At 46.0% G+C, this 25,100-nt stretch overlaps 1 protein-coding gene across 3 annotated transcripts in view; it reads left to right on the forward strand.

The window, feature by feature from the left end:
- The window catches only part of LOC121541384 (rap guanine nucleotide exchange factor 2), a 148,830-nt gene that overhangs the window by 64,934 nt on the left and 58,796 nt on the right, over positions 1-25,100 (forward strand). For all 3 annotated transcript variants that reach the window (XM_041850364.2, XM_041850370.2, XM_041850380.2), the window contains exons 4-6: positions 5,056-5,139; positions 12,237-12,312; positions 21,874-22,041. In XM_041850364.2, coding sequence (XP_041706298.1) covers positions 5,056-5,139; positions 12,237-12,312; positions 21,874-22,041 — 328 coding nt within the window. The remainder of the gene's footprint in view (positions 1-5,055; positions 5,140-12,236; positions 12,313-21,873; positions 22,042-25,100) is intronic.

A 25,100-nucleotide genomic window follows, 5' to 3' on the forward strand; every position in this document is an offset into this window, starting at 1 on the left:
TTTTGCAGGTTTTCCTACTTACAAAGAATGTAGAGGTCTGTAATTTTTATCATAGGTACACTTCAACTGTGAGAGACGGAATCTAAAACAAATATCCAGAAAATCACATTTTGTGATTTTTAAGTAATTAATTTGCATTTTATTGCATGACAAAAGTATTTGATACATCAGAAAAGCAGAACTTAATATTTGGTACAGAAACCTTAGTTTGCAATTACAGAGATCATACGTTTCCTGTAGGTCTTGACCAGGTTTGCACACACTGCAGCAGGGATTTTGGCCCACTCCTCCATACAGACCTTCTCCAGATCCTTCAGGTTTCGGGGCTGTCGCTGGGCAATACGGACTTTCAGCTCCCTCCAAAGATTTTCTATTGGGTTCAGGTTTGGAGACTGGCTAGGCCACTCCAGGACCTTGAGATGCTTCTTACGGAGCCACTCCTTAGTTGCCCTGGCTGTGTGTTTCGGGTCGTTGTCATGCTGGAAGACCCAGCCACGACCCATCTTCAATGCTCTTACTGAGGGAAGGAGGTTGTTGGCCAAGATCTCGCAATACATGGCCCCATCCATCCTCCCCTCAATACGGTGCAGTCGTCCTGTCGCCTTTGCAGAAAAGCATCCCCAAAGAATGATGTTTCCACCTCCATGCTTCACGGTTGGGATGGTGTTCTTGGGGTTGTACTCATCCTTCTTCTTCCTCCAAACACGGCGAGTGGAGTTTAGACCAAAAAGCTCTATTTTTGTCTCATCAGACCACATGACCTTCTCCCATTCCTCCTCTGGATCATCCAGATGGTCATTGGCAAACTTCAGACGGGCCTGGACATGCGCTGGCTTGAGCAGGGGGACATTGCGTGCGCTGCAGGATTTTAATCTATGATGGCGTAGTGTGTTACTAATGGTTTTCTTTGAGACTGTGGTCCCAGCTCTCTTCAGGTCATTGACCAGGTCCTGCCGTGTAGTTCTGGGCTGATCCCTCACCTTCCTCATGATCATTGATGCCCCACGAGGTGAGATCTTGCATGGAGCCCCAGACCGAGGGTGATTGACCGTCATCTTGAACTTCTTCCATTTTCTAATAATTGCGCCAACAGTTGTTGCCTTCTCACCAAGCTGCTTGCCTATTGTCCTGCAGCCCATCCCAGCCTTCTGCAGGTCTACAATTTTATCCCTGATGTCCTTACACAGCTCTCTGGTCTTGGCCATTGTGGAGAGGTTGGAGTCTGTTTGATTGAGTGTGTGGAAAGGTGTCTTTTATACAAGTAACGAGTTCAAACATGTGCAGTTAATACAGGTAATGAGTGGAGAACAGGAGGGCTTCTTAAAGAAAAACTAACAGGTCTGTGAGAGCCGGAATTCTTACTGGTTGGTAGGTGATCAAATACTTATGTCATGCAATAAAATGCAAATTAATTACTTAAAAATCATACAATGTGATTTTCTGGATTTTTGTTTTAGATTACGTCTCTCACAGTTGAAGTGTACCTATGATAAAAATTACGGACCACTACATGCTTTGTAAGTAGGAAAACCTGCAAAATCGGCAGTGTATCAAATACTTGTTCTCCCCACTGTATATATATATATATATAATACACAGTTGAAGTCGGAGGTTTACATACACTTAGGTTGGAGTCATTAAAACTCGTTTTTCAAACACTCCACAAATTTCTTGTTAAACTATAGTTTTGGGAAGTCGGTTAGGACATCGACTTTGCATGACACAAGTCATTTTTTGAACAATTGTTTACAGACTTTATTATTATTTCACTTTAAGATTATTTCACTTATAATTCACTGTATCACAATTCCAGTGGGTCATAAGTTGACTAAGTTCACTAAGTTGACTCGGCCTTTAAACAGCTTGGAAGATTCCAGAAAATGATGTCATGGCTTTAGAAGCTTCTGACAGGCTAATTGACATCATTTGAGTCAATTGGAGGTGTACCTGTGGATGTATTTCAAGGCCTCTTTGCTTGACATCATGGGAAAATCTAAATAAATCAGCCAAGACCTCAGAAATAAAATTGTAGACCTCCACAGGTCTGGTTCATCCTTGGGAGCAATTTCCAAATGCCTGAAGGTACCACGTTCATCTGTACAAACAATAGTACGCAAGTATAAACACCATGGGACCACACAGCCATCATACAGCTCAGGAAGGAGACGCATTCTGTCTCCTAGAGATAAACGTACTTTGGTGCCAAAAGTGCCAATCAATCCCAGAACAACAGCAAAGGACCTTGTGAAGATCCTGGAGGAAACAGGTACAAAAGTATCTATATCCACAGTAAAACAAGTCCTATATCGACAACCTGAAAGGCCACTCAGCAAGGAAGAAGCCACTGCTCCAAAACCGCCATAAAAATGCCAGACTACGGTTTGCATCTGCACATAGGGACAAAGATCGTACTTTTTGTAGAAATGTCCTCTGGTCTGATGAAACAAAAATAGAACTGTTTGGCCATAATGACCATTGTTATGTTTGGAGGAAAAAGGGGGTTATTGCAAGCCGAAGAACACCATCCCAACCGTGAAGCACGGGGGTGGCAGCATCATGCTGTGGGGGTGCTTTGCTGCAGGAGGGACTGGTGCACTTCACAAAATAGATGGCATCATGAGGAAGGAAAATTTTGTGGATATATTGAAGCAACATCTCAAGACATCAGTCAGGAAGTTAAAGCTTGGTCGCAAATGGGTCTTCCAAATGGACAATGACCCCAAGCATACTTCCAGAGTTGTGGAAAAATGGCTTAAGGACAACAAAGTCAAGGTATTGGAGTGGCCATCACAAAGCCCTGACCTCAATCCTATAGAACATTTGTGGGCAGAACTGAAAAAGTGTGTGCGAGCAAGGAGGCCTACAAACCAGACTCAGTTACACAAGCTCTGTCAGATAGAATGGGCCAAAATTCACCCAACTTATTGTGGGATGCTTGTGGAAGGCTACCCAAATCATTTGACCCAAGTTAAACAATTTAAAGGCAATGCTACCAAATACTAATTGAGTGTATGTAAACTTCTGACCCACTGGGAATGTGATGAAAGAAAAAAAAGCTGAAAAAATCATTCTCTCTACTATTATTCTGACATTTCACATTTCTTAAAATAAAGTGGTGATCCGAACTGACCTAAAACAGGGAATTCTTGCTAGGATTAAATGTCAGAAATTGTGAAAAACAGAGTTTAAATGTATTTGGCTAAGGTGTATGTAAGCTTCCGACTTCAACTGTACGTATGTCAGAGTGGGAACAACGTCCTCAATGCACTTCCTGATTCTCCCGAGTGGCGCAGCGGTCTAAGGCACTGCATCTCAGTGCTAGAGGCGTCACTGCAGACCCTGGTTCGATCCCGGGCTATATCACACATCCGGCCGTGATCGGGAGTCCCATAGGGTGGCGCATAATTGGCCCAGTGTCGTCCGGGTTAGGGGAGGCCGGGGTAGGCCGTCATTGTAAATAAGAATTTGTTCTTAACTGACTTGGCTAGTTAAATAAAGTCACGAGTCAGTGTATACGTCGATGCTATTCTCAGGGGAAACCCATAACATTTCCCAGTCCGTGTGATCGTATCAATCTTGATGCATAGATTCCGATTGGTCTGACCAATTTTCAACAGTCTGTACAGTCTTTACCATGAGTGCTTCCTTTTTAAGCTTCTGCCTGTAGGAGGGGAGGCTCAAAATGTAGACATTATCTGATTTACCGAAGGGAGGGTGGGGGAGGGCCTTGCCACCCTCCTGGAAGGGGGAGTAGCAATGGTCAAGAGTGCTCGATGAGCGAGTAGCACTGGAGATGTGTTGATAGAACTTTGATAGTGTTTTTGTCAGATTTCCTTTAATAAAGTCCCCAGTTACAATAAATGCGGCCTCAGGATATGCGGTTTCCAGTTTGCACAAAGTCCAGGTTAGTTCCTTGAGAGCCATGTCGGCTTGGGGGGAATATACACGGCCGTAACGATGACAGAAGAAAATTATTTTGGGAGGTAATGCGGTCGGCATTTGATGGTGAGGTATTCCAGATCGGGAGAACAAAAGGTCTTGAGTTCCTGTAAGTTACCATAATCACACCACGAGTAGTTAATCATGAAACATACACCTCCACCTTTCTTTTTCCAGGAGAGTTCTTTCTTCCTGTCCGCGCGATGGACGAGAACCCCACTGGCTGAATGGACAGAGACAGTATATCCTGAGAGAGCCATGATTCCATAAAATGGAGTATATTACAGTCTGGAAGGAAATCCTCGCCCTGAGCTCGTCTACTTTGTTGTCCGGGACTGAACACTAGCGAGTAATATACTCGGAAGTGGTGGATGGTATTTACGCCTCCTGAGTCTGACTAGAAGCCCACTCTTTATTCCTCTTCTCCGGCGGTGTCTTAGAGCAACCCCTGGGATTAATGGAACTGCCTCGGTGTTCAAACAAAGGATCCAATTCAGGGAAATCTTATTTCTGGTTGAAATGCTGTTGAGTGATTGCCGATCTAATAGCCACAAGTTATTTTGGGCTGTAGGTAATAATGCAAGAAACGTTCTGAGCAGGTAATATAAGAAATAACACACACCAACAAAATACTGCAATGTTGACTAGGAGCTAGAAACAGGGCGACCATGTCTATCAGGGCCATCTTGTGCCATCAGTACAGACACTGTAATGTGTCTGTACTGGTATTTCCTCCTAGATCTCCACTTCCTCTTAATCAATGTGCTGTTTTATGTTTAAATATTTGAATAGTTTTCTTGGCAAGCCGTGGTTCTCTGTCAGAAAACCCTCTCAATGGATTATTGGATCCTCCCTCATTGTAGTGTGGTCCTCTGCTGCTGCTTCTGGCTACTTTAAACTGCAAATCTGACATCTTCACTGGAATTGCCAACTAGGCAGTTTTGATTCGGAAGCTGGACAACTTTGTGTGTGTGTCATCCGCTCTGTTGTACTGCTCAGGGTCAGTGTGAGTTCGTCTGTGATGTGTAGCACGCTGTTTGTGTGTTTTCACTTGAGTGTGTGCGGGTTTGAATTTGTGATTCACCGGTTCAATTCTCTCTGTTTTCTCTTTCACAGCCCGGACGACGTCGGAAGCTGCTGGTATATCCTACTGTCCGGGTCCGTCTTCATCAAGGAGTCCATGTTCCTGCCAAGAAGCAGGTAGGAACAACAGCAAGTTGGGACTGGATTTGATCAAATTGTCGGCCATTTTTAAACATGTTTTTGACCCAAGGGGGTCTTATATCAGAGTAGGGCTATATGTGCATCGGACTACAGACACTACAGGTGTAGACAAGTGAATAAAACTATGATGGTCACTGACTGAAATGTTAGTCTCACCGACTGAAATGTTAGTCCCACTGACTAAAGTGTTAGTCTCACTGACTGACTGAATTATTCGTCCCCCCGACTGAAATTAGTCTCAATTAATAAACACAGTGATGAGATCCAGTCTTGCACGTGGGATTCACTTTCCCGACTGTGGGTGTCTTGAAACAATGCTCCTTTATGTAACAGACTGGCAATACGAAGCACAGTGACTTTAGAAGCTTAGCTCTAATAATTCTGTCAGTAACACTCATAGCTCATATGCATGTCTGGAGCATCGTTGCCACAGAGCGAAACAACGTAGGCCTATCTGAAAAATGCCAAGACAGCAGCTCCCCACGCTCAAATTTTACCTTTTCCGTTTTCCAAGGTGAAAGTGTGTCTCCTTGAGAGGGATTTGAGGATATTGGCAGATTAGACTTTAATGCTTGAGAGGTAACCTCATGGGAGAAGGGGTCTGAAAAATGTTTACTAAGCGTATGTTGCAGGCACTATGCAGGCACACAGGGAGGTACTTAGTTGTGCAGGAGGAGCTATATGGGTTTAATATTAGCCACTTAGTTGAACAGGAGGAGCTATATGTGTTGAATATTAGCCACTTAGTAGAACAGGAGGAGCTATATGGGTTGAATATTAGCCCACTTAGTTGTATAGGAGGAGCTATATGGGTTGAATATTAGCCCATTTGTTTTCGGAATAATGCACAGTACACTGTGACAGATAATCATATCACCTGTGCTGTTTCAGCCCAGTCTTTACAAAACATTAAGTGAAAGATAATGTATGTACATTTGGGAAGGTCTTGGAATTACTAATCTATGGAGTTTTAATGTATGCACATTTACAATTTGTAAATCTATATGTTGTGCTTGGTCAGCATGCATTGTGTGCAAGCAACCCCAAATATACAGCCCCACATAGATAGATGTGAAGAACCTTCATAACAACCAACATATGGCTCACTTCCAAAGCGAGTCACTGATAACGTTTTGATAAAGAAATCCCTATGTTACACTGTTTGCCTCGCAATGTAAAAAAAACCCTCATCAATCTGATTGGAGGCCTCTAGAGGTCATGGCACGATAAATCATCGCTATGATTACAGTGTGGCCTTTCACACCGTGGCTAGGCCTGTAGCCAGCCAATCAGAGCGCTCGGCACTGCATTAAGCCAGTCCATAAACGGGGTACAGGCGAGTGCGACAACGCGCCCAGGCGAGGGAAATTGGTTGTGACACGAGAACTTGAATAGACCCCCGATGGGAGTTCCTGGAGCTTTTAAAGACGAGGTGGAATTGAGTTTCAGACAGGGCCCTTTTTACCGAATGGGGAATGAGCCACTCTCTTCACTTCAACACCACCAGGAGTCTGGAGAACCTGATACACCTTCCATCTCTCTGTCTCTCGCGCTCTTACTCTTTCTCTCACTCTATCACTTACTCACTATCTATCCCTCTCACTCACTCGCTCTCGTTGACACTTTTATTTCTCTAACTATTTCATGTACTCTCTTCTCTCATCTCGCTCTCTTCTCTCTCCTCTTCTCACCTCTCTTAGTATTCAGAGAGGGAAGTATGACTCAGACAGTTATTAAATTAAGAATCAAGAGCAGTCTGCCCTATTTAAACGAGGGTCGGCGTGAAAACGAAGACAAAACCTAATTTGTTCGGTGTATATAACTAGCTGTATATAACACATTCTAAATGTTTTGACTGGCATACATTACAGACACATGCAAATGTCAACAGCCTCACGGTCCAAATTAATAGATTGCAATCGTTCTGCTTGCCTTTTTTGGTTTAGAATAAGTATGCACAAAACATGGTACACATTTTTTTGTGTTTTCAATCATTGTCTTCAATGTAGCTAAAGGTTGATTCATATTGGCTTGTATAAGCGCTGGGGGTTTTATATGTCCACTTAAATATTTCTGCCAAATCTCTCATTCCTTTAATTTATTTTAGGATGTTTGAGTGTCTCCATTTAGAATTAACTTATAAACAGTTGAAGTCGGAAGTTAACATACACTTAGGTTGTTTTTCAACCACTCCACAAATTTCTTGTTAACAAACTATAGTTTTGGCAAGTCGGTTAGAACATCTACTTTGTGCATGACACAAGTAATTTTTCGAACAATTGTTTACAGATAGATTATTTCACTTATAATTCACTGTATCACAATTCCAGTGGGTCAGAAGTTTACAATACACTAAGTTGACTGTGCCTTTGAACAGCTTGGAAAATTCCAGAAAATAATGTCATGGCTTTAGAAGCTTCTGATAGGCTAATTGACATCATTTTAGTCAATTGGAGATGTACCTGTGGATGTATTTCAAGGCCTACCTTCAAACTCAGTGCCTCTTTGCTTGACATCATGGGAAAATCAAAAGAAATCAGCCAAGACCTCAGAAAGAAAATTGTAGACCTCCACAACTCTGGTTCATCCTTGGGAGCAATTTCCAAACGCCTGAAGGTACCACGTTCATCTGTACAAACAATAGTACGCAAGTATAAACACCACGCAGACGTCATACCGCTCAGGAAGGAGACGCGTTCTGTCTCCTAGAGATGAACGTACTTTGGTGCCAAAAGTGCAAATCAATCCCAGAACAGCAGCAAAGGACCTTGTGAAGATGCTGGAGGAAACAGGTACAAAAGTATCTATATCCACAGTAAAATGAGTCTTATATCGACATAACCTGAAAGGCCGCTCAGCAAGGAAGAAGCCACTGCTCCAAAACTGCCATAAAAAAGTCAGACTACAGTTTGCAACTGCACATGGGGACAAATATCGTACTTTTTGTAGAAATGTCCTCTGGTCTGATGAAACAAAAATAGAACTGTTTGGCCATAATGACCATTGTTATGTTTGGAGGAAAAAGGGGGTTATTGCAAGCCGAAGAACACCATCCCAACCGTGAAGAACGGGGGTGGCAGCATCATGCTGTGGGGGTGTTTTGCTGCAGGAGGGACTGGTGCACTTCACAAAATAGATGGCATCATGAGGAAGGAAAATTATGTGGATATATTGAAGCATCTCAAGACATCAGTCAGGAAGTTAAAGCTTGGTCGCAAATGGGTCTTCCAAATGGACAATGACCCCAAGCATACTTCCAGAGTTGTGGAAAAATGGCTTAAGGACAACAAAGTCAAGGTATTTGAGTGGCCATCACAAAGCCCTGACCTCAATCCTATAGAACATATGTGGGCAGAACAGAAAAAGCGTGTGCGAGCAAGGAGGCCTACAAACCAGACTCAGTTACACCAGCTCTGTCAGGAAGAATGGGCCAAACTTCACCCAACTTATTGTGGGACGCTTGTGGAAGGCTACCCAAATCATTTCACCCAAGTTAAACAATTTGAAGGCAATGCTACCAAATACTAATTGAGTGTATGTGAACTTCTGACCCACTGGGAATGTGATGAAAGAAATACAAGCTGAAATAAATCATTCTCTCTACTATTATTCTGACATTTCACATTCTTAAAATAAAGTGGTGATCCTAACTGACCTAAGACAGGGAATTTTTACTAGGATTAAATGTCAGGAATTGTGAAAAACTGAGTTTAAATGTATTTGGCTAAGGTGTATGTAAACTTCCGACTTACACTGTATATATCAACGATATGGCGAGGGCACTACAACAGTCTACAGCACCCGGCCTCGCCCTTCTAGAATTTGAAGTCAAATGTCTACTGTTTGCTGATGATCTGGTGCTTCTGTCCCCAACCGAGGAGGGCCTACAGCAGCACCTAGATCTTCTGCACAGATTCTGTCAGACCTGGGCCCTGGCAGTAAATCTCAGTAAGACAAAAATAATGATGTTCCAAAAAAGGGCCAGTTGCCAGATCCACAAATTCAAATTCCATCTAGACACTGTTGCCCTACAGCACACAAGAAACTATTCCTACCTCGGCCTAAACATCAGTGCCACAGGTAATGTCCACAAAGCTGTGAACGATCTGAGAGACGAGGCAAGAAGGACCTTCTACGCAATCAAAAGGAACATAAAATTTGACATACCAATTAGGATCTGGCTAAAAATACTTGAATCAGTTATTAAACCCATTGCCCTTTCATGGTTGTGAGGTCTGGGGTCTGCTCACCAACCAAGAATTCACAAAATGGGATAAACACCAAATTGAGACTGCATGCAGAATTCTACAAAAATATCCTCTGTGTACAACGTAAAACACCATATAATGCATGCAGAGCAGAATTAGTCCTATACCCGCTAATTATCGAAATCCATAAAATTGCCTTTAAAATCTACAACCACCTAAAAGGAAGCGATTCCCAAACCTTCCATAACAAAGCCATCACCTACAGAGAGATGGAGAAGAGTCCCCTAAGCAAGCTGGTCCTGGGGCTCTGTTCACAAACAGAGCCCCATGACAGCAACAATATTAGACCCAACCAAATAATGAGAAAACAAAAAGATAATTACTTGACACATTAGACATATATATATTTTTAAACTGAGCAACCTAGAAAGCTATTTGGCCCTAAACAGAGAGTACACAGTGGCAGAATACCTGACCACTGTGACTGACCCAAAATGAAGGAATCTTTGACTATGTACAGACTCAGTGAGCATGGCCTTGCTATTGAGAGAGGCCGCCATAGGCAGACCTGGCTATCGAAAACAGGCTATGTGCACACTGCCCACAAAATGAAGTGGAAACTGAGCTGCACTTCCTAACCTCCTGCCAAATGTATGACCATATTAGACACCTATTTCCGTCAGATTACACAGGCCCATAGAGAATTTGAAAAAACTAATCAAATTTTCATTAACTCCCATATCTATAGGGTGAAATACCACAGTGTGCAATCACAGCAGCACAATTTGTGACCTGTTGCCACAAGAAAAGGGCAACAAGTCAAGAACAAATACCATTGTAAATACAACCTATATTGATGTTGATTTAGTTTTCCCTTTTGTGCTTTAACTATTTGCACATCGTTACAACACTGTATATAGACATAATATGACATTTAAAATATCTTTATTATTTTGGAGCTTTTGTGAGTGTAATGTTTACTGTTCATTTTGTTTATTTCACTTTTGATATGATCTATTTCACTTGCTTTGGCAATGTAAGCATGTTTCCCAGGGAGGGAGGGAGAGAGAGGGCTGATTTCCTTATATGAACTCTAACTCAGTAAAATCAGTCGAGTTCTTCCACACAGATCTCGACAAACTATTTCTGTATGGACCTTGCACAGGGGCATTGTCATGCTGAAACAGGAAAGGCCCTTCCCCAAACTGTTGCCACAAAGTTGGAAGCACAGAATCGTCTAGAATGTCATTTTATGCTGTAGCGTTAAGATTTCCCTACACTGGAACTAAGGGGCCTAGCCCGAACGATGAAAAACAGTTATTAAACATTATTCCTCCTCCACCAAACTTTACAGTTGGCACTATGCATTCAGGCAGGTAGCGTTCTCCTGGCATCATCCAAACCCAGATTCGTCTGTCGGACTGGCAGATGGTGAAGTGTGATTCATCACTCCAGAGAACACATTTACATTGCTCCAGAGTCCAATGGCGGCAAGCTTTACACGCCTCTAACCGACGCTTGGCATTGCGCATGGTGATCTTAGGCTTGTGTGCAGCTGCTTGGCCATGGAAACCCATTTTTGAAGCTCCTGAAGTACAGTTATTGTGCTGACGTTGCTTCCAGAGGCAGTTTGGAACTCGGTAGTGAGTGTTGCAACCGAGGACCGACGATTTTTACACGCTACACGCTTCAGCACTCCATGGTCCCGTTCTGTGAGCTTGTGTGGCCTACCACTTTTCAGCTGAGCTGTTGATGCTCCTAGATGTTTCCACTTCACAATAACATCACTTACAGTTATAATATAATAATATAATATAATATAATAATATATATAATATAATATAATATAATATGCCATTTAGCAGACGCTTTTATCCAAAGCGACTTACAGTCATGCGTGCATACATTTTTGTGTATGGGTGGTCCCGGGGATCGAACCCACTACCTTGGCGTTACAAGCGCCGTGCTCTACCAGCTGAGCTACAGAGGACCACAGTTGACTGCTGCAGCTCTAGCATGGCAGAAATTTGATGAACTGACTTGTTGGAAAGGTGGCATCCTATGACGGTGCCACGTTGAAAGTCACAGAGCTCTTCAGTATGGGCCATTCTACTGCCAATTGTTCTCTATGAGATTGCGTGGCTGTGTGCTCGATTTTATACACCTGTCAGCAACGGGTGTGGCTGAAATAGACATCCACTAATTTGAAGGGGTGTCCACATACTTTCGTATATATAGTGTATGTACACCGGGGGGAATTTACACAAGATAAACTAAGAATGATATGACTCCCAAATAATGTATTTGGGAGTCACATCAACACACATTTTGGTGTTGATGTTTTTGTAAATAAGGTACAAGGGAACCCTTGTCTCAAATTGGGCACTGAATGCATCATACAAAGCTTGCAGTCTTCACTCTTCATCCAGCCCTGAGTTTTTGTATTACCCTACTCATAATTTCCATGGCTGCCGCCCCAGTTCGAGACTTTTGGTTTGTCCACTTCAATATTCCACAGACCACACCCCTCCTCATTGGAGAGCACACATACTGTGCAGCCTATGATGTCACCAAGTGGACTTTTCCACTTGAAGTGTATTTTTACTATGAAGACATATCCAACTTCAAATCACATTTTATTTGTCACATGCAACGAATACAACAGGTAGTAGACCTTACTGTGAAATGGTTACTTACAAGCCTTAATGCTTACTTACAAGCCCTTCAGGGAGGAATGTTTGTCTGTCTGTTCTATCGTTGGAACAGGAATTCCAGATTGAATCCCAACGATGCCAAGCAAAATGTATTAAAAATAGTTTTCCCTAAACACTTCTTTCTTCTCTCTGTCGTTTGTTCTCTCCCCAGTTTTGGAAAGCGTTCTGCAGGGAGCCTGAGACGTGGATGTGAGTGCATCGTTCTGGAACCTTCGGAGATGATTGTGGTGAGTCCCGCCGGCATTGCCAACTTTACCACAGTAACGTCTCATCAAGCAACAGCACACCGCTTTATACACTGATGTACTGGGACGGGGGTTTACAAAAGCGACTTAGGGCTAGCTTATGGGGACATGACTTCGCAACGACCTAACATGTTTTATGTGGACTTTTACACCCTATCTAATTTAGATGGTTCGCCCACAATATGAGTTATACTTAATTGCCTTTATTTTCTTTTTGTTGCGGCGTAACATCAACTACAAGTAATGTTGGTGCTTCTGTTGACATGCATTCAGCTATTGTACTTATAGCAGTTTTCTTGTTCACTGCTCACTCACATACTTAAATGTAATGCATATATAAAGTGTCGCAATTATTTCCAGTTATTTTTCAGTCTCTCCAGTTGAAGGCTACATTCAGGGATGTAAAGTTTGACCCAGCTTTATAACATCAGATGTTGACACAGACCTTATAAAAAGCAACGTTGAAAATGAATCAATCCAGCTTTACCAGGACATAAAGGTAGAGGCACATTGCAATCTGCTGTCGAACAGGAGGCCTTGGAAGTGTGCTAGATCTTTAAAGATATGAAAGCCCACTGTTATTTTCTCTCTCTGACGTGTGCAGACACACACCACACATAATCATGCGCACACACATAATCAAGCACACACACACAATCAAGTGCGCACACAGAGACACACAATTCACGCACACTACAATTTCACACCAATTTCATCACACACAAATCTCCTATCGCTCCGTTTGAATAGCGCAGTCATACTTAACCTATATGTGTTAACCACCATCTCCCATACAGTATTGTTGCTACTAAGATCTCTTCTCAGTAATCAGTGTCCTATGGATTTCTATAATAATAGTCATATAGATGGCGCCTTTTGTTAAATGTGTCTCCATCAACTAAGCTCCAGCTCTTCTAATAGCCTTCTCTCATCCTCTCTGTCCTGCTGTTGATCATTACCCCTTCCTGGCATGGCCCTCAGCTATTATGGGAGCAACCAGCTCCCTTGAATTACTTGGAGAATGGCTTTGGAGTGCTATGATACCGAGACACCAGCAGCTCTCACACGCAAACCGAACCGATACTCATACGCACGCACGCACACATACACGCACACATACACACGCACACATACAAACCGATTGACACACTCAAACCAAATCAATACACATACACAAACTGATAAACACATCACATGCACTTTCTATTGTTCTCTCTCATACTCAACTCTGTCATCCACCATGGTGCCGTTGCCATAGCAGCAGTTGGTACGGCAGAGAGAGAGAGAGAGGGAGGCAGAGAGGCTTGATGTGTAATCCCAAAGGCTAAGTGCTATGAAATGTGAAGCGCAGTAAAGAAGCTGTCGATGGAGGAGAGTGTGCCCACTGGAAATGTCTTAAATGTGTTCTTCTAGCACCAGGCTTATGTCACCAGGCTACTGCACACGACTGTTAAGTATCAAATTGTTAAAATGCTTTTCGTGATCAGAGAAAAGATGTGTTGCTGCAATATTTTTAGATGTATTTTTATTTTCCAATAGCCGATGCCTCGTGAAAGTAGCTCTCTTTCTCCTCAAGCGCAAGTTGTATTCATCATTTATCAGCCCAGTTGTGCCATTATCCCTTATGTACCATTTCACGGGGCTGTGACTCTGGAAGGTGCTAGACAGCTAGAGCAGAGCCAGGTAGACAGTGGGATCATAAGGGAGGGAGGGCAGCAGCTGACTGAGGCTGACGGACACTGAGGCTGACGGACACTGAGGCTGACGGACATGGACACTGACACTGACTGACTGATGGACCCGGACACTGACTGACGGACCCGGACACTGACTGACACGGACCCGGACACTGACTGACACGGACCCGGACACTGACTGAGACTGACTGACACTGACTGAGACTGACTGACTGACACTGGCTGACTGGCTGAGACTGGCTGAGACTGGCTGATTGACTGAGACTGGCTGAGACTGGCTGACTGACTGAGACTGGCTGAGACTGGCTGATTGACTGAGACTGGCTGATTGACTGAGACTGGCTGACTGACTGAGACTGGCTGACTGATGCTGACTGAGCCTTACTGACTGAGACTGAGACTGACCCACTGAGACTGGCTGAGATTGACTGACTGAGACTGACCTTACTGACTGAGATTGACTGGCGGCCTGACTGAGACTGACTGGCTGCCTGACTGAGACTGATTGGCTGCCTGACTGAGACTGCCTGACTGAGACTGACTGGCTGACTGACTGAGACTGACTGGCTGACTGACTGAGACTGACTGGCTGACTGACTGAGACTGACTGGCTGACTGACTGAGACTGACTGGCTGACTGACTGAGACTGACTGGCTGACTGACTGGGACTGGCTAACTGACTGAGACTGGCTAACTGACTGAGACTGGCTGACTGAGACTGACTGGCTGACTGACTGAGACTGACTGGCTGACTGACTGAGACTGACTGGCTGACTGACTGAGACTGACACTGTCTGACTGAGACTGATTGGCTGCCTGACTGAGACTGACTGGCTGACTGACTGAGACTGACTGGGCCTGGCAGACTGACTGAGACTGGCTAACTGACTGAGACTGGCTGACTGTCTGAGACTGGCTGACTGTCTGAGACTGGCTGACTGTCTGAGACTGACACTGTCTGAGACTGACACTGTCTGAGACTGACTGACTGACACTGAGACTGACTGACTGAGATTGGCTGGCTGACTGACTGGCTGACTGAGACTTACTGACTGACTGAGCTTACTGACTGACTGAGCTTACTGACTGTTTGAGACTGACACTGTCTGAGACTTACTGACTGAGATTGACAGACTGGCTGACTGAGAGTGACACTGACTGACACTGACTGACCGACACTGAGACTGACTGACTGAGATTGACTGACTGACTGGCTGGCTGGCTGGCTGACTGACTGACTGAGACTGGCTGACTGACTGAGATTGACAGACACTGAGACTGACACTGTCTGAGACTGAGACTTACTGGCTGACTGACAGAGACTGACACTGATAGTGACACTGACTGGGATGACAATGACTGCGACTGACACTGACTGACTGAGACTGACTGACTGACTGACTGACTGACTGAGATTGACTGGCGGCCTGACTGAGACTGACTGGCTGCCTGACTGAGACTGATTGGCTGCCTGACTGAGACTGACTGACTGAGACTGACTGGCTGACTGACTGAGACTGACTGGCTGACTGAATGAGACTGACTGGCTGACTGAATGAGACTGACTGGCTGACTGAATGAGACTGACTGGCTGACTGAATGAGACTGACTGGCTGACTGAATGAGACTGACTGGCTGACTGACTGAGACTGACTGGCTGACTGACTGAGACTGACTGGCTGACTGACTGAGACTGACTGGCTGACTGACTGAGACTGACTGGCTGACTGACTGAGACTGACTGGCTGACTGACTGAGACTGACTGGCTGACTGACTGGGACTGACTGGCTGACTGACTGAGACTGACTGGCTGCCTGACTGAGACTGACTGGCTGCCTGACTGAGACTGACTGACTGAGACTGACTGGCTGACTGACTGAGACTGACATGCTGACTGAATGAGACTGACTGGCTGACTGAATGAGACTGACTGGCTGACTGAATGAGACTGACTGGCTGACTGAATGAGACTGACTGGCTGACTGACTGAGACTGACTGGCTGACTGACTGAGACTGACTGGCTGACTGACTGAGACTGACTGGCTGACTGACTGGGACTGGCTGACTGAGACTGGCTGACTGACAGAGACCGACTGACACTGATAGTGACACTGACTGAGACTGACTGACTGTCTGAGACTGACTGACTGACTGAGACTGACTGACTGACTGAGATGACTGAGACTGACTGACTGAGACTGACTGGCTGACTGACACTGGCTGACTGACTGAGACTTACTGACTGACTGAGACTTACTGACTGACTGAGACTGAAAGACCTGTCTGGCTGACTGAGACTGACAGACTGGCTGACTGTCTGAGACTGACACTGACTGACTGACTGTCTGACTGACACTGATACTGACACTGACTGACTGAGACTGACTGACTGAGATTGACTGACACTGATACTGACTGGCTGACTGAGACTGACTGGCTGACTGAGACTGCCTGACAGACTGAGACTGGCTGACTGAGACTGGCTGACTGACTGAGACTTACTGACTGAGATTGAAAAACTGGCTGACTGACTGACACTGACTGACTGACACTGACTGACTGAGACTGACTGACTGAGATTGACAGACTGCCTGACTGACTGAGACTGACTGAAACTGACTGACTGAGACTGACTGACTAACTGAGACTGACACTGTCTGAGACTGACACTGTCTGAGACTGACACTGTCTGAGACTGACACTGTCTGAGACTGACACTGTCTGAGACTGACACTGTCTGACTGATGGACCCGGACACTGACTGACGGACCCGGACACTGACTGACACGGACCCGGACACTGACTGACACGGACCCGGACACTGACTGAGACTGACTGACACTGACTGAGACTGACTGACTGACACTGGCTGACTGGCTGAGACTGGCTGAGACTGGCTGATTGACTGAGACTGGCTGAGACTGGCTGATTGACTGAGACTGGCTGATTGACTGAGACTGGCTGACTGACTGAGACTGGCTGACTGATGCTGACTGAGCCTTACTGACTGAGACTGAGACTGACCCACTGAGACTGGCTGAGATTGACTGACTGAGACTGACCTTACTGACTGAGATTGACTGGCGGCCTGACTGAGACTGACTGGCTGCCTGACTGAGACTGATTGGCTGCCTGACTGAGACTGCCTGACTGAGACTGACTGGCTGACTGACTGAGACTGACTGGCTGACTGACTGAGACTGGCTGGCTGACTGACTGAGACTGACTGGCTGACTGACTGAGACTGACTGGCTGACTGACTGAGACTGACTGGCTGACTGACTGAGACTGACTGGCTGACTGACTGAGACTGACTGGCTGACTGACTGAGACTGACTGGCTGACTGACTGAGACTGACTGGCTGACTGACTGGGACTGACTGGCTGACTGACTGAGACTGACTGGCTGCCTGACTGAGACTGACTGGCTGCCTGACTGAGACTGACTGACTGAGACTGACTGGCTGACTGACTGAGACTGACATGCTGACTGAATGAGACTGACTGGCTGACTGAATGAGACTGACTGGCTGACTGAATGAGACTGACTGGCTGACTGAATGAGACTGACTGGCTGACTGACTGAGACTGACTGGCTGACTGACTGAGACTGACTGGCTGACTGACTGAGACTGACTGGCTGACTGACTGGGACTGGCTGACTGAGACTGGCTGACTGACAGAGACTGACTGACACTGATAGTGACACTGACTGAGACTGACTGACTGTCTGAGACTGACTGACTGACTGAGACTGACTGACTGACTGAGATGACTGAGACTGACTGACTGAGACTGACTGGCTGACTGACACTGGCTGACTGACTGAGACTTACTGACTGACTGAGACTTACTGACTGACTGAGACTGAAAGACCTGTCTGGCTGACTGAGACTGACAGACTGGCTGACTGTCTGAGACTGACACTGACTGACTGACTGTCTGACTGACACTGATACTGACACTGACTGACTGAGACTGACTGACTGAGATTGACTGACACTGATACTGACTGGCTGACTGAGACTGACTGGCTGACTGAGACTGCCTGACAGACTGAGACTGGCTGACTGAGACTGGCTGACTGACTGAGACTTACTGACTGAGATTGAAAAACTGGCTGACTGACTGACACTGACTGACTGACACTGACTGACTGAGACTGACTGACTGAGATTGACAGACTGCCTGACTGACTGAGACTGACTGAAACTGACTGACTGAGACTGACTGACTAACTGAGACTGACACTGTCTGAGACTGACACTGTCTGAGACTGACACTGTCTGAGACTGACACTGTCTGAGACTGACACTGTCTGAGACTGACACTGTCTGAGACTGACACTGTCTGAGACTGACTGACTGACTGACTGAGACTGACTGGCTGACAGACTGGCTGACTGAGATGGCTGAGACTGACTGACTGACTGACTGAGACTGACTTACTGACTGTTTGACACTTACTGACTGAGGCTGACTGGCTGAGACTGGCTGACGGACTGAGACTAGCTGACGGACTGAGACTGGCTGACGGACTGAGACTAGCTGACTGAGATGGCTGAGACTTACTGACTGACTGAGACTGACTTACTGACTGTATGAGACTTACTGACGGACTGAGACTTACTGACTGAGACTGACTGACCTGACTGACTGACCTGACTGAGACTGGCTGACTGACTGAGACTGGCTGACTGACTGAGACTGGCTGACGGACTGAGACTGGCTGACGGACTGAGATGACTGAGACTGACTGACTGAGACTGACTGGCTGACTGAGACTGGCTGACGGACTGAGATGACTGAGACTGACTGGCTGACTGAGACTGGCTGACTGACTGAGACTTACTGACTGACTGACTGAGACTTACTGACTGACTGACTGAGACCTGTCTGACTGACTGAGACTGACAGACCTGTCTGGCTGACTGAGACTGACAGACTGGCTGACTGTCTGAGACTGACACTGACTGACTGTCTGACTGACACTGATACTGACACTGACACTGACTGGGACTGACACTGACTGACTGAGACTGACTGACACTGATACTGAGACTGACTGGCTGACTGAGACTGGCTGACTGACTGAGACTTACTGACTGAGATTGAAAAACTGACTGACTGACTGAGAATGACTGACACTGACTGGGACTGACACTGACTGACATTGACACTGACTGACTGACACTGACTGACTGACACTGACTGACTGACACTGACTGACTGACACTGACTGACTGAGATTGACAGACTGCCTGACTGACTGAGACTGACTGACTAACTGAGACTGACACTGTCTGAGACTGACACTGTCTGAGACTGACACTGACTGACTGAGATTGACTGACACTGATACTGACTGACTGACTGAGACTGACTGGCTGACTGAGACTGGCTGACTGACTGAGACTTACTGACTGAGATTGAAAAACTGACTGACTGACTGAGAATGACTGACACTGACTGGGACTGACACTGACTGACTGACACTGACTGACTGAGATTGACAGACTGACTGAGACTGACTGAGACTGACTGACTAACTGAGACTGACACTGTCTGAGACTGACACTGTCTGAGACTGACACTGTCTGAGACTGACACTGTCTGAGACTGACACTGTCTGAGACTGACACTGTCTGAGACTGACACTGTCTGAGACTGACACTGTCTGAGACAGACTGGCTGACTGAGATGGCTGAGACTGACTGACTGACTGACTGAGACTGACTTACTGACTGTATGAGACTTATTGACTGAGGCTGAGACTGGCTGACTGACTGAGACTAGCTGACTGACTGAGACTGGCTGACTGAGACTGGCTGACGGACTGAGACTAGCTGACTGAGATGGCTGAGACTTACTGACTGACTGAGACTGGCTGACGGACTGAGACTGGCTGACGGACTGAGACTGGCTGACGGACTGAGACTGGCTGACGGACTGAGACTGGCTGACGGACTGAGACTGGCTGACGGACTGAGACTGGCTGACGGACTGAGACTGGCTGACGGACTGAGACTGGCTGACTGACTGAGACTTACTGACCTGACTGAGACTGACTGACTGGCTGACTGACTGACTGAGAATGACTGACACTGACTGACATTGACACTGACTGACTGAGATTGACAGACTGCCTGACTGAGACCGACTGAAACTGACTGACTGAGACTGACTGACTAACTGAAACTGACTCTGACTGAGACTGACTGACACTGACTGACTGACACTGACTGACTGAGATTGACTGACTGACTGAGACTGGCTGACTGAGATGGCTGAGACTGACTGACTGAGGCTGACTTACTGACTGTATGAGACTTACTGACTGAGACTGACTGAGGCTGACTGACTGAGACTGGTTGACTGATTGAGACTGGCTGACTGACTGAGACTAGCTGACTGACTGAGACTGACTGACCTGACTGAGACTGACTGACTGACTTAACTGAGACTTACTGACTGACCTGACTGACTGACCGACTGAGACTGACTGAGACTGGCTGACTGTCTGAGACTGACACTGTCTGAGACTGACACTGAGACTGACTGGCTGACTGACAGAGACTGACTGACTGAGACTGACTGGCTGACAGACTGAGACTGACTGGCTGACAGACTGAGACTGACTGGCTGACAGACTGAGACTGACTGGCTGACTGACTGAGACTGACTGGCTGACTGACTGAGACTGACTGGCTGACTGACTGAGACTGACTGGCTGACTGACTGAGACTGACTGACTGGCTGACTGAGACTGACTGGCTGACAGACTGAGACTGACTGGCTGACTGACTGAGACTGACTGGCTGACTGACTGAGACTGACTGGCTGACTGACTGAGACTGACTGGCTGACTGACTGAGACTGACTGGCTGACTGACTGAGACTGACTGGCTGACTGGCTGACTGACTGAGACTGACTGACTGACAGACTGAGACTGACTGGCTGACTGACTGAGACTGACTGAGACTTACTGAGACTGACTGACTGAGACTGACTGGCTGAGACTGACTGGCTGACTGACTGAGACTGACTGACTGAGACTGACTGGCTGAGACTGACTGGCTGACAGACTGAGACTGACTGGCTGACTGACTGAGACTGACTGGCTGACTGACTGAGACTGACTGGCTGACTGACTGATACTGACTGGCTGACTGACTGAGACTGACTGGCTGACTGACTGAGACTGGCTGACTGACTGAGACTTGCTGACTGAGACTGACTTACTGACTGTATGAGACTTACTGACTGTATGAGACTTACTGACTGAGACTGACTGTTTGACCTGACTGAGACTGGCTGACTGTCTGAGACTGGCTGACTGAGACTGACTGACCTGACTGACTGACCTGACACTTACTGACTGACTGACTGAGACTGACTGACTGACTGAGACTGACCTCAATCTGAAGCACATCAGGGCAAGGTATCTCTTTCTCCATCTCTCCTTCCATTACCCTCTTTCTCTCTCCCTTGATTTTCTCTCTCCCTCTCCATTCCTCCCCTGTATGTTGTCTTCTTCCGCTCTCCATCCCTCTTTATCTCTTCCTCTGTTTTATCCCTCTTCCTCTTCTTTCGTTCACACCCTTCCCTTGCCCATTCTTTCTGTATCTCTCACTCTCTCTCTCTCTCTCTCTCTCACATACATCCTTCTCTCTTTTCCCCCCTCTCCTGGAGTTGTGAGAGCTCCCGTTGACGTCGGAGAGGAGTGTTGAGGCGCAGCCCACACACGCTGCTATTTTTACGCAGTGAGAGGGGCGGGAAGAGGAGGGGGCAAGGAAAAGAAGAGCCAGTCACTCCTTTCTTTCCTCCTACCCCGTTTCCCCAGGTGGACTATATGGAGGAAAATGAGGAGTACTTCCAGAGGCAAGCATCACACCGACAGTCCCGCCGTAGGTTCCGCAAGATCAACCAGAAGGGCGAGCGGCAGACCATCATTGACACGGTGGACCCATACCCCACCGGCAAGCCGCCAATAGTCAGGGGATATCACACGGTGAGTCACGTTTCGGCTCTTCCTCTGTTTAGTTAGTAACTAGGCTGTTGTGTGTTGCTGGACACTCATGTGGCGCGAAGATGGAGCGTCCAGTTTGTGTAGTTTGAGCTTCTGTGTTGGCTTAACTTAGTCCTTGCCTTAGCTTGTCGGATGCTAACTTGTGTAGCCTACTAGTTAGTACCTTATACCCTGGTCTGTGTAGCCTACTAGTTAGTACCTTATACCCTGGTCTGTGTAGCCTACTAGTTAGTACCTTACCCCCTGGTCTGTGTAGCCTACTAGTTAGTACCTTGTACCCTGGTCTGTGTAGCCTACTAGTTAGTACCTTATACCCTGGTCTGTGTAGCCTACTAGTTAGTACCTTACCCCCTGGTCTGTGTAGCCTACTAGTTAGTACCTTGTACCCTGGTCTGTGTAGCCTACTAGTTAGTACCTTGTACCCTGGTCTGTGTAGCCTACTAGTTAGTACCTTATACCCTGGTCTGTGTAGCCTACTAGTTAGTACCTTACCCCCTGGTCTGTGTAGCCTACTAGTTAGTACCTTACCCCCTGGTCTGTGTAGCCTACTAGTTAGTACCTTGTACCCTGGTCTGTGTAGCCTACTAGTTAGTACCTTATACCCTGGTCTGTGTCGACCCTTGTTACTGCTTTGCTGTAGTCTGTAGTTATGTTGTTGTCAATGTACTGTGTTTGCTGTAGGCTTGCTGTGCCTTGTTTCACCCTGGTATTATAATTCTACCCTCCTGGCTACCTGTTCTCAAAACGCATTGTTCCATGCTGCGCACCCTTTTGCTGTCCTCCTTGCTGTAGGCTACCTTGTATACCTTTCTCTGCACCCTCACTGTTAGACCTTATAAAAGCTATACCCTCCTGTGTAGTGATCTTTGGACCCTTTCTCTCTAGAACTAGTATCCCTTTGCAACACCCCCTATACCCACTCCCTTTACTCAATGTGCATGTCTCCTTCACTCCATAACCCCAAGTGCATATTTACTGTGTCCCCTATTGATCAAGTCTTTGTCAGGGTGGTTGTTATTCTACACAGTCTGTCAGGATGGTTGTTATTCTTCTCAGTCTGGTTGTTATGCTACACAGTCTGTCAGGGTGGTTGTTATTCTACACAGTCTGTCAGGGTGGTTGGTATTCTACACAGTCTGTCAGGGTGGTTGATATTCTACACAGTCTGTCAGGATGGTTGTTATTCTTCGCAGTCTGGTTGTTATGCTACACAGTCTGTCAGGGTGGTTGGTATTCTACACAGTCTGTCAGGGTGGTTGTTATTCTTCTCAGTCTGATTGTTATGCTACACAGTCTGTCAGGATGGTTGTTATTCTTCGCAGTCTGGTTGTTATGCTACACAGTCTGTCAGGGTGGTTGGTATTCTACACAGTCTGTCAGGGTGGTTGATAATCTACACAATCTGTCAGGGTGGTTGTTATTCTACACAGTGTAGCTCAAGGAGTTCCCTGCATGTAGTTGAAGGGGCAAGCTGTGTTGAGTCACCCACCAGGAGTTGATGTGGATGGTAATTGTAGAACCAGTTAGTTTCTCCAGGGAAATCAGCAAGAGGAAGACTGGAAAGGAGGGAAGAAGAGAGTGAAGGGAGAAAAGAGCAGTCTATGTGGAAGACAGAACAGGGGCCCTTTTCATCATGTGGTCTCAAAGCCGCCCCCACCCATATTCTAAAAGGGCAGCATGTGTGGAGACGGAGAGTCTCTTATTTTCCAATGGAGCAGTCCACAGTCCACTGAGGTGGCCACAGCAGTGCCTGAGAGGGGTCCTAAAGTGTGCCCCGTTCATGGGAACCCATATTAACTATAATGAAGTGTTCACTTACAAAACATTAGGAACACCTGCGCTTTCCATGACATAGACTGACCAGGTGAATCCAGGTGAAAGCTATGATCCCTTATTGATGTCACCTGTTAAATCCACTTCAATCAGTGTAGATGAAGGGAAGGAGACAGGTTAAATAAGGAATTTTAAGACTTGAGACAATTGAGACATGGATTGTGTATGTGTGCCATTCAGAGGGTGAATATGCAATAAAAAATATTTAAGTGCCTTTGAACGGGGTATGGTAGTAGGTGCCAGGCACACCGGTTGGGTGTCATGAACTGCAACACTGCTGGGTTTTTCATGCTCAACAGTTTCTTGTCTGTATCAAGAATAGGAAGGAAGGTGTTCTTAATGTTTTGTACACTGTGTATGCACTACAATTATGTGAACGCACCCCATATTGCTATTCATGGGAACCCATGGAAGTGCACTAAATGTTCACTCTAATGATGTGAACACATCCCATGGGCCATGTTGTTCTGCCCTATTTCAATCCATTCCTCCCATTCCTGGCATTCCCAAAGGATTGTGTCGACAACAGCACCCTGGCTCGTTTGGAATACCATGGAATAATCTGGGTTTGCCTTACAAAGCAGAAACACGGCAGACATCATCCACCCCCACAAACCGCCCCCTAATTTTACCCTGCCTCTGGTTTTGACATAAAAACACACCCTGAACTTTCTTATAGCGTGACGTCGCCTGTCACAAAATTCTAGTTCTCCTCAGAGGCCCTGTGGGAAGAATACATGGATGCTATGGTAACAAGTAGTCCCAAATGGCCCTTGGTGGAGTGCGCTTGAAGTACAGTAGTGCAGAGGGAAGAACTTTCAGACTGGGATTTTCCTCCCAAAACCTAAGGCGTATTTAGAGGTGAAAAATGCAGCAGGGAGAAACTTTTGACAGGGGGATAGAGAGAGAGTGAGCAGCTAAAAGAGAAGCTAAAGGCTTCACTCACATTTAATTCACCTAAAATCTGACTTTGTAGACAATCAGAGTAGGTGTATTGCGGGGACATTGGTATTGTCTATTGTAAGGACATTTTGTTTTGTCGGGAAATCCCCTTTAATGCAAGGGGCCATTCATTCAAAGTGTCTCTTTCCTAATCAATCTGCTCTGTCCCTACTTTCAAATGGTATTCTTAAAAAATATATATCCTTATTGCTGTCTATGGTTGATAGGAATTTGCTTTATTATGTGCAATATACAGTATCCTCCCT

This window comes from Coregonus clupeaformis, chromosome 3 (genome assembly GCF_020615455.1).
Source record: "Coregonus clupeaformis isolate EN_2021a chromosome 3, ASM2061545v1, whole genome shotgun sequence".
In the NCBI taxonomy this organism is placed as follows: domain Eukaryota; kingdom Metazoa; phylum Chordata; class Actinopteri; order Salmoniformes; family Salmonidae; genus Coregonus; species Coregonus clupeaformis.